Below are 10,885 nucleotides of genomic sequence, written 5' to 3'. Positions count from 1 at the left end.
GCGTAGCGAATGTCGTGTATGTTTATTTCAGCACAGGGCATAGTTGGTATGTTGTGCAAGTTTCTGTTCTCCTCTTCGATCCAGCCTGCTTCAGCATTGTGTGTAACAGCATTGGACCAAAGAGAAGACCAATAAGTTGTGAGTTCTTCTTCTGTTGGTGTGCCACTATGCTGTGTTTCAGTATTTGTTTTGGTACTGATTTGTCTGTAGAAAAGTTTTTCGTTGTTTGTGAATAATTTATTTTGTTGTTTTCGTAGTGTACATGTTTTGTATTGTTTGAGTCTATGTGCTTTGGCTGCAGGTTTTTGTTTTAGTGTATCAATGTATTCTGTAATGTGTGTTTTTTGATTTTCTTGAAAATGTTTTTGAGTTGTTTCTTTAAATTGGGTGTTATGTTGTTTTTAGTGTATTGTGTCAGTCTGTCTAATTGTTGTCTAATGTCACTTATTTGTGTTTCTATTCTTCTTTGACAGGCAGGCTTGTGACAGAAATGTGTTTTGTGTGTATCTGTCTGCGATTGTATTTTCAGCCTGTTGTGTGTCACTACTGTGACTGCCCCAGTGTAAACTAATGAATGAATGTCTGAGAGTGTAGAAATTGAGTGAATGTAGTTTGGTTGTAAGTGAGTGTTTACATAATTTAATGTTTTTCCTACTTTCTTTGACATGTTGATTTTTGGTATTCGTAGTCTTTGTGTGGGATCTGTACCAGTATATTTAGTGAGTGTTTCCTGAAATATAAGTGAGAGTGTATTAACTAATTCTATGTCTGTTATTAGTGATGGATGAGGAAGTGTCTGTAGTATCATCAGTGATACTTGTTGTATGTGTGCTATTATCAATGCTTGTTGCTGGATTACCCTGACAGGTTACGTTCTTCATTAATGTTAAATGTTTCTGTCTGTTGATGTATTTGATCAGCAACCTGTTGTTTGATAAGTTCAAGTGTTGTTTGTGGGATAAGGTTGTTGTGTATAATTGTTCTTTTTTGACTGACAACTCTTTGTTCGGTGACAGTGAGGTGAGGATATTGTTGTGTGAATCTATGGTGTTGTTGTTGGAAATAGAGCCGTTGTTCAACCAGGCCAAGGTGATCCGCACTACAAAATACATATACCATCTTAGATGATTAGAGGCCCTTTACATCTGTATGGCTACATTAAAAGATGATAATTGCATTAACCACAAAGATGAAATCACCCTGTCAACTGCATGGCAGGCGCTCATAGACAAGAACTTACGATAATTTACAATTGGCAGAGGGGCGCATGCCTGAATGACGTCATCAATCCACACGATAGAATTCTGAATGGTATTCCAATTTGACTTGAATTTGAATTGCATTTGCTTAACAGTCGTCAGTTACCTGAATAAGAACTTTCAAGTTCGAAAATGTTTGTAACACTCTGTTTTTCTGAGAAGCACACCGGCAATTATACTACACAGGGTTAAAGTAACTCTTAAGTAACTCTTTAACTCTTAAGTAAACAATAAATGTTTGTTTATTGTTTACTTTAACCCTGTGTAGTATAATTCCGATTTGATTAATTAGCAATGCCAGGCTAATAATTACCACAGAACGCTTATATGCCTAACTAAGGCAAGAGCTAGATACGACTTTCTGAGGGAATGCAAAAAAGGAAAAATACTACCTATGTCGTTCTTTCAAAACAAACATCATTTTATTTCATCCATTCTGCAGCAGAGAATGAAATACAAGCATAAGAAACACAGCAACTGTGATAAAAATATATAAATAAAATGTGACAATTAATAGAATATGTAAAAGTTTGTCACACCTGTCACCTTGTGATGGCACACCAGTTGCGTAATACTGATCTAGGGTACCATGTTCAAGGAATTTTTGAATCACCTTATTGACATCAATTACTTTATTTAGTATATGAGATATAGGAACTTAAAATTTGACATCATTTAGAAATGAAAAAGTTTATTTTTTATCTTCTAAGTGTCTTGTCACTAGGGTTTCTGGATGTAGAAAATTTAGTATGAAATACCCTAAGTGCTATCTGTTCATCATTTTGGTAATATGCCTTCACAAGAGAAAGCTTCTGACCCTTGCTTAGATCAATCATCTTGTGCTTGTTTAATTAAGTTAATTATCACATCATAAAAAAATGTCACTTGTTTACTAAATATATTGATACTCTTGATGTTGCTACTCTTTCTAATTACATCATATTTGAAAAAATCTTCTTGACATATAATTTTTGTCATTCTGTATGACTTGCAAATTGTACATGTTACTGCATACAAAACAACTATTAGTAATTATTATTATATTAACTGTTTGATGGTTAAAAACTAATATATTCAACATTTTACATTTTAATACAATGGTTTGTAATTTAACTAAAACACAATACAATGCCTATATATAGCCTATATGTATGCTATGTGTGTTTGTGTTTTTTTTTTTTTTTTTTAAATTAGTTGGAAGTTTTGGTTGAAGTAATATCTATTTAAAATAATGTGAAATAGGCTCCTGGTTAACATTTTTTCACAACAGTCTAATTTTCATAAACAGATTAAAGTTAAGCAAGATTATCCTATAATTATGATAGTTTGTGAAAAAATAACTTGATATACAGTCAGACTTCCATATTAAAAGTCCCTATATAATGAATCTTTTTATGAAATGTCGACAACATTTTTTTAATATTCACTATCAATTTTTCTTTTCCAATCTTCTATACAGTGGTACCTCAGGATACGAAATTAATCCGTTCCGAAACTGAGATCGTATCATGAAAATGTCGTAAGGTGAATCATTTTTCCCTATACAATTACACGTAAAACCAAATAATTTGTTCCAACACGAAAAGCACACTAAATTAAAGCTAAGTAGTACATTAAAAAAATAACTTTAGTAAGGAAAACACTGAAAAATGCATTTTGTAGTTGTAAATGTATAAATAACCATAATAGAATAATAATTAATTAATTAAAAAAATGTAGTTTTATTTGCACTTGACCTTTGAGGATAGACGGCAGTGGAGGTGTAAACTGGTGGCGGAAGAGAGGGAGAAGGAAAATGATACTAAAACTTAACTTTCATAATAACTTTCAATAACTTAAAAATAACTTAGAAAAGATAAAAAAAATTAGTGTTGTTTTATATATATTTTTTAAATTTTTATTCACTGCTTTTTGCTTTCTTTCCTTCTCCTTCACAAGAGGTTTCACTTTCACTGGATAGAGGTCGCTTGGTAAAATATCTATCCAAAGAGGTTTGGCTTTGCCTACTTTTTAAAATGTTTTTAAAATGACTTAGGCAAATGTCATTACTCCAAGCAGCAATATGGCCAGTGTGAACCTTTTCGGGATGTTTCTTTTCAATAAGATCAGTTACTTTCTGATAATACCTCGAGATTTCCTTTATTGAGTGAGATCCTTCCACGATGAAGCAAATGCGTGGACCGAGACTGATGAACAGAAGTGAATAAAAATTAGCACTGCGAACTAATGTAACGTCGTATGGTGAGTTTTTGTTTGTATCGTGGAGCAAAAATATGTTTGAATTTCATGTCATATCCTGAAAATTTCGTATGCTCGGGCATTCGTATCCTGATGTACCACTGTATATCATCTTCTAGAAACAATTTGTTATATTGAAGTTTGACTATAGAACTGTGCAAATTAATGGAAAGAAGAGAAAAAAAATACAATATCACTTTATCACTCAACAACAGTTACCACTAAATGGTAGCAAATTTTAATGAAACTGATGTTGAGCTTGTGTTTCAGTAGTGGTTTATCAGCTGGATATGAAAAAACAGATGATTAAGGTTTGGCAACAGTGATGTTAACTTACTTCATAATTGAAAGAAAAAAATCCCAAAATCTGACCTCATTTTGACTAATTTGCACAATACTGTATATAGATATTTGTATTAAGGAGCTTTCTGTTTTACTATAACTTTCAAATTTTATCACTGAATACAATCTTTTAAAACCACATGAACTATTGATTCTACAAACTAGCTTCATATTTACTGTACAAAAATGAGGTAGCCATTTCCATTACTTTTTAAAGTAAAAAATCTATTCTTGTTCTATGGTAGAGACAAAACTTGTTCGTTTTCATTTTGTTTTTAATGTTTTAATCGATTATAAATGCTCAGCAAGTATGGCAAATTAAATTAAAATCAAAGTGACAATTAAGAGGTTACAGGAAAATGAGTCATATGATCAAAGATGCTAAAATATAAATTTTCGTCTATAATAACGTATCTTCTATTACCAGGACTTATTATACTGGTACTACAGAAAATATTACAAAGTTTTACAGAAAAATATTTTTTATTTTACTTAATATACCTGTATATTAAGTAAAATAAAAAATAAAAAATATAAAAATATAAAAATTATACAGGTATATTAAGTAAAATAAAAAATGTTTTTCTGTAAAACTTTGTAATATTTTCTGTAGTGCCAGTATAATAAGTCCTGGTAATAGAAGATATGTTATTATAGATGAAAATTTATATTTTAGTAAGAAAAAGGACATTGAGGCATTTTAATTGATCAAAGATGCATTTAATTTAATGTAATTTTCCAGATGCATGTTGAAATCATGCATAGAATACTATTTTTGTCTTCATATAATAGTTTCTCTATGATACCAAGCTTGTACAAATTTTTGAAATATAGTATATTTCAAAAGTTTGTACAAATATAGTATATACTTCTGTAGTTACATATTTATATATGTAACTACAGAAGTATATTTTGTTATTTTTTTTAGAAATTTTAAAATTATTTTTAAAATTTATTTCATGGCATTAGAATGGCATTACAGTACAGTAGTGAACTGTACTGTACTAGCAGATATAAGCATTTGCCATCATTGAATAATTTTTAATGTTAAAGTGATAAGATGACATTCATTAAAAGAAATAATTATTTTCCAAAAGCTTATGTATACATTCAGTTTTCATGTAACATAAATCAAGATCATAAATGTGTGTGTGATTTTGAGTAAATAGTAAAAAATGTAGTTTTTCAGTCAAATATTTTTCATTAACTATTTCTCTTAAGTTTAAAAGTAAGGAAATATATTGTTACATTATAACAAGCAAAGTGTTTTTTAAATTATAATATTTCAGGTTGCAGGAGATCATAAATTCCATCCAGAATGTTTCAAATGTTCAAACTGTGGAAGTTTTATTGGCGATGGAGATTCATATGCTCTCGTGGAAAGATCAAAACTTTTTTGGTATATACTTTTATAATTTAGTTAGTGTTTAAATTTATTTGTTGAAATTATGACTATGTTTTTATTAATTTTTTAAAGTGGTACTTGTTACAAACGTCAAATGCAACCATTATCAAAACGAACATTCTTTGGGAAACAACCACATAGTATACAACTAGTTGAGATACCTGCAACATCTGATGGCAAGACTCGAGGGATTAAACTTACAATGGATCACTCCAAAGATTGTTTAAGCTTGGATAGACTAAGATTAGGAGTTCATATAGCTGAGTAAGTTTTGAAGCTATGAACAAATTTTAAAATATACACTGTTTAATATTATTTATTTAGAACTTAAAATATTAAATATTTATATTGTAAATTATAGATACTTGTACATATGNTTATGCATATATATATATACGCGTCATTCGTTATTTTTATTTGTATTTATTTATATTCGAATATCTCAGCCTGATGATGGCCAACAGATTTGGCTGAAAACGTTTACTTTTTCATTAAATTTTCTCAGCAAATTAATGTGTTGTGTTTTTTTTGTTTTACTTATGCTGAGTGAGGCTACCTCAATTATCAGTTTGATTCCAATATATCTTAAATGAAATCATGGTTTTCAATTTTTTTACAATTTTGGATTCCTCATTCAAATTAATGGAAAATGGTAGATTTATCAAAATCAGTCCATCAAGTTTTAAGAATAAACAATCTGCATCAATAAATTACTAGAAACAAGGAATACCATTTAAGAAATTATGTATAAAATTATGATTATTTTTTTTTAAGATATTTATAATTTTAATCTTAAATGAAATTTGAACTTTTGTTATCCATTATCTAATTTTCAAATATTATGCTTTTAGTACTTTAGGTTGTTATAATAATTTGTGATATGATATTTTCAGAAACATGTTAGTGGAAAGTTAAAACTTGAAAAAGATTTTAAGAAAACAAGATACAGTCCTAATAAAGAAAGAAGGCAACTTCTTGAAAATGTTATTTTAACTGAAGTAAAGGGAAATGATGAAAATGTAAGTTTGATTTATATGAATTTTAAATTTAATAATGGTGATGTTAATTCATTTTTTTATTTGTACAAAAGTATAAATATTTATGACTTATTTTAATCTCTTATTATTCTCTGAGCATCATTAAAATAGGAAATTAGGAACATTAAAACTTTTTCAAATTGTAAGTTTTGCTAAAAGATATTCTGAAAAATCGGTGATGTAGATATGTTTGTTAAATGAATTTAATATTAATTACATTGAAAATGTTAAGTAAAAAGTCAAATATTGCATAGTTTAATTGAATTACTAAGTTTAAAGAGAAGAATGAGCACTGGAGATTCTTATATCTATGTCAACTTAAAATAACAACTAATAATTTTAGTAATAAAAATTGTAATTTTAACTGTTAATTATAAAATCAGTCAGTTGAATAAGAAATTGTGGTTAAAAATCTCATACCAATTATATTTAATGTATGCTCCCCTTTTTAACAACAACATAGAAATAATAATACAGAATAAAATGCATTATTCTTTTCATATGAACAAAATAATAAGAGTTGTACATTATCTTTAATTTGAAATTATCATCTGCAGTAACCTTAGCTTCCATTTCCATCTATAATAAAATGAAACAAATTATTTAATTGGATACTTGTTTTAGTTATTTATTTACAGTAAAATTGTCTTACTTGAAATTAAAAGTAATTTATATAACATATAGTCACTTCATTTATAAAATATAAATATCAGTTTAGAAAATTATTTTGCTTGTACAATGATTTCAATTCTATTCATAAATTACCAAAAGAGAAGAAAATCAAAATAATGATAAATATGTTTTACAGCAATGTTATCCTTCAAATGAATTTATGTAAGGGAAATTTTTTTATGGCTGCTCTACACATTTGGTATTTGCTAAATGCTTAGTAAATGTTTGGCCAATACTAAGTAGTGTGGATGATTTACTCATGATTAATATTCAGTATTCACTGTTTCCTACTCCTTGTCTGTATATTGTGTCAAATCAAAGTGGATAAGTAGGCAATTATTTGGCAGCCGGCAAATACTGAATGTGTGGAGCCTCCTTTAAATATTTAAAGTCCACTTATGGATTATTATTACAACTGTCAGGAAAGAGAACAGATACGTTTTATTTAAAAATAAAAAATTATTTATAATAAATATTATTGTGAAGATAATGTTCAAAGCTTTCATTCTAAAATACTCTGTAATCCATAGTTATCCATCATCAGTTGTAATCCATAATCATAAATAATAATGAGTCTACATTTAAAAAAATATATATTAACATTTTATTTTTATGTCAACTTATAAATTTTAATATTTTCTATGGTGTAAAAATTAATTTTTTATGATAGTAGAATTTTTTGTAAAGTGTTAACACCATTAGTATGGCTCTGTTTTGAATATATGTATTATAATAATTATATATACAGATTACCCCACTATTTGAAAATACTGTGTTTCCACAAAACCTTTTGTAAGCCAAGAGAACAAAAAAGCAATTTCCATTAAATGGGAAATTTGAGTATTACTAGATCTAAATTAACTTATCAAATCATATCAAATGTGTCATATGGGTTTTACACCTTAGGACACATTTTGCTAACACATGCATAAAATAAATTGAAATAAAGCACAGATGCTCATAGACACAGTTTAAAGCTATGGTAGGTTGTTGCATAGATGTTGGGTGTATTTCCCAGGGAAAGAGTTTGGTAACTTGGTATACAGGCCCTAAAATGATTTGCTGCAAAACAAACACTAGACACTATTTTTATATTTTGTGTTTATTTTGGTCATTAAAAATGGGTAGTAATATAGGTCTTTAAAAGCAAACTTTTATAAAGCAGCATGGAATACCTGTTTATAATTATATGTAATATCTTGTAAATTTTTAGTAAAATATCAAAGTACTTTTTGCTTGTTTTGTTACATTTAAAGTTTTAATTGTTTTATATACCCTGATACATTACTTATATATATATATATATATATATGTATGTATGTATATGTATATGTGTGNTATATTAATTAAAAAAATTAAAAAACCATTGGAGGTCGTTTTTGACATCAGAAACTAACTTTAAATAACTTTACCGAATGAATATCCATGCACTACAACTTAGGAACCATGAAATAAATTTGATAAAAAACTCCCATTAAAAAACAACTGAGCCTTAATCGAGCCTTATTAAAGGCTAATTAAAATCGCAATAAAAATTTTTCGCGTGGGCAAAAAATTTTGAAAAAATTTGGAGACCTAAAAAACATTCCAAAAATTCAAAAAAAAAAAAATTTTTTCAAAAATGACCTTAAGGACCACGTTTTTCGTAAGGCTATGTAGGCTTGATGTATATATACGTCAATGGAGACTAAGGAGTTAATATCTATAAAAAAAAGTTCAAAATATTGATCTTCAGCTCCATTGTAGATTTAATGTTTAGAAAAACTTGAAATTTCTTTTATATTAAATACTATAACAAATAGTTTGTTTGGGCTGATCCCATGATACGTAAATGGCCATTTTCATATCACAGGATGAGTTTTCTGGAGATTGTTTTAAAATACTCTTGTCAGAGAAACTTTTTTTGTTGCACTCAATCATTGCTGGTTAAAGCTATATAGGCATCTTAAATATGTATGGCCAGGTAGTTGCACAGACTACAACATACTGGAGATAAAACTGTGAAATGAGGAACTGAAGGAAAGTGAACATGAAAGAAAATGCAGCTTGGTATTAAGGTTAATTTTTAACAGAATTAGCATTAAATGGAAGAGAATTCTCTACTCTGAAATGATTAAATTTATATAATAGAGCAAGAAAAGATGTTGCAGAAGCAGATAAATGACAATAATAAATTGAACAAATAATAACAAATAAAAAATTAAGAACATGGAACTATTGTAATTTTATAATATGTTTCCTTCTAAACAAATGTTTTAGATGGTACTTACTAATATTATAGAAATAAAGATAATTATAAGTTTTTCTGCAAACATCCTTCTTGTTTGATAACTTGCTTTTAAACATTAACATTAATGTTCTCAATTTATTTCATAATGGTTTTAACTATATAAATGTTTTGATCTTAGTTAATGAATATTAAACTTTTTATATATTTTTATAGTTACAAGGAATGTCTCTAAAATCTGAAGATAACATGGGATACTTACCATCAGTATTAACAGATGATGTTTCTCATCTTCCTTTAAAATTTTCACTTAAATCTAAATTAGCAAATCCTCAAGATTCAGTTGCAAATTCTGTAACTGACACTATGAATTCATCAGCAAGGTTTAAACTATGCATTTCTAAAAACTCAGTATCTTATCCAATATCTGATAGTGGAGAAAGTGGCTCTTACATGAAACTGAAATATCCAAAGCATGATCCTTTAAGAAGTACATTAGAATCACAAGAAGCTATTCTTGATAAAAACAGTATGCTCAGATTAAAAGTTTCACATGGAAAAATTATTGGGTATATAATTTTGTTTTTATAATTTTTTTTTATTTATTAAAATTTGATTTAATTAATTTTTTTAAATTTTTAGTGGAAAGGATGAAACTGTAAAAAATGATTCTGTATATGATTTTGTTGACTCTGATGAAGACAATCTCATTGTAGATGAGCATCCTTCTAATCGTAGACCAAAATTATCAGATCTCAGGAAACCCTCCAATAATGATGCTTCTGTAGTAGATTATAATAAAGGACAGTTAAAACTTAGATTATCATGTAAGTCTTAGATCATCATGTGAAAGAATATTATATTTAAGATAAACAAAAATATTCTGATTAATCCAAAATATTTAATTCTTATAAAATTATTAAGTTATATACTATTGTAATGGGTTTTACACCTTAGGACACATTTTGCTAACACATGCATAAAATAAATTGAAATAAAGCACAGATGCTCATAGACACAGTTTAAAGCTATGGTAGGTTGTTGCATAGATGTTGGGTGTATTTCCCAGGGAAAGAGTTTGGTAACTTGGTATACAGGCCCTAAAATGATTTGCTGCAAAACAAACACTAGACACTATTTTTATATTTTGTGTTTATTTTGGTCATTAAAAATGGGTAGTAATATAGGTCTTTAAAAGCAAACTTTTATAAAGCAGCATGGAATACCTGTTTATAATTATATGTAATATCTTGTAAATTTTTAGTAAAATATCAAAGTACTTTTTGCTTGTTTTGTTACATTTAAAGTTTTAATTGTTTTATATACCCTGATACATTACTTATATATATATATATATATATATGTATGTATGTATATGTATATGTGTGTATTATAATTAAAATTAATATTTCTTTGTAGAAAAGGGCTGGCAGAATTACAATTTAATAAAAAGTAAAATACATCTGGATACTAGTCCAATTTTGCTTGCCACATCCAATCAACAATGTTTCTACAAAGAAATATTATAATTTTAATTGTGTTGGGGTTGTCACCTGTGGACATTTTAAACTGTTTTGCATATTTGTGCAGAGGCATAGCCTCTAAAGAAAGGTTGTCTCTGCAATGGAAATAGTTGTTCCTGGTGATTGGACATGGCAAGCAAAATTGGACTCGTATCCAGATGTATTTTACTTTTTATTAAATA

At 27.9% G+C, this 10,885-nt stretch overlaps 2 protein-coding genes across 2 annotated transcripts in view; both read left to right on the top strand.

Moving 5' to 3' along the window:
* The window catches only part of LOC111635751 (LIM domain kinase 1-like), a 37,069-nt gene extending 31,530 nt beyond the window's left edge, over positions 1–5,539 (top strand). Inside the window, exons 4-5 of the mRNA XM_023380818.1 lie at positions 5,129–5,238; positions 5,317–5,539. Of these exons, the coding sequence (XP_023236586.1) occupies positions 5,129–5,238; positions 5,317–5,512 (306 nt within the window). The 3' untranslated portion in view covers positions 5,513–5,539. The remainder of the gene's footprint in view (positions 1–5,128; positions 5,239–5,316) is intronic.
* Positions 5,540–6,116: 577 nt separating this feature from the next.
* Positions 6,117–10,885, top strand: part of LOC111635750 (lysine-specific demethylase phf2-like) — a 19,670-nt gene continuing 14,901 nt past the window's right edge. Inside the window, exons 1-3 of the mRNA XM_023380817.1 lie at positions 6,117–6,263; positions 9,397–9,749; positions 9,823–10,007. Of these exons, the coding sequence (XP_023236585.1) occupies positions 9,406–9,749; positions 9,823–10,007 (529 nt within the window). The 5' untranslated portion in view covers positions 6,117–6,263; positions 9,397–9,405. The remainder of the gene's footprint in view (positions 6,264–9,396; positions 9,750–9,822; positions 10,008–10,885) is intronic.

Source organism: Centruroides sculpturatus, unplaced genomic scaffold (assembly GCF_000671375.1).
Source record: "Centruroides sculpturatus isolate CEXI.00-Female unplaced genomic scaffold, Cexi_2.0 scaffold843, whole genome shotgun sequence".
NCBI lineage: Eukaryota > Metazoa > Arthropoda > Arachnida > Scorpiones > Buthidae > Centruroides > Centruroides sculpturatus.
The sequence above is the reverse complement of the archived record's forward strand: the minus strand, read 5'-3'. Positions and strand labels throughout refer to the sequence as shown.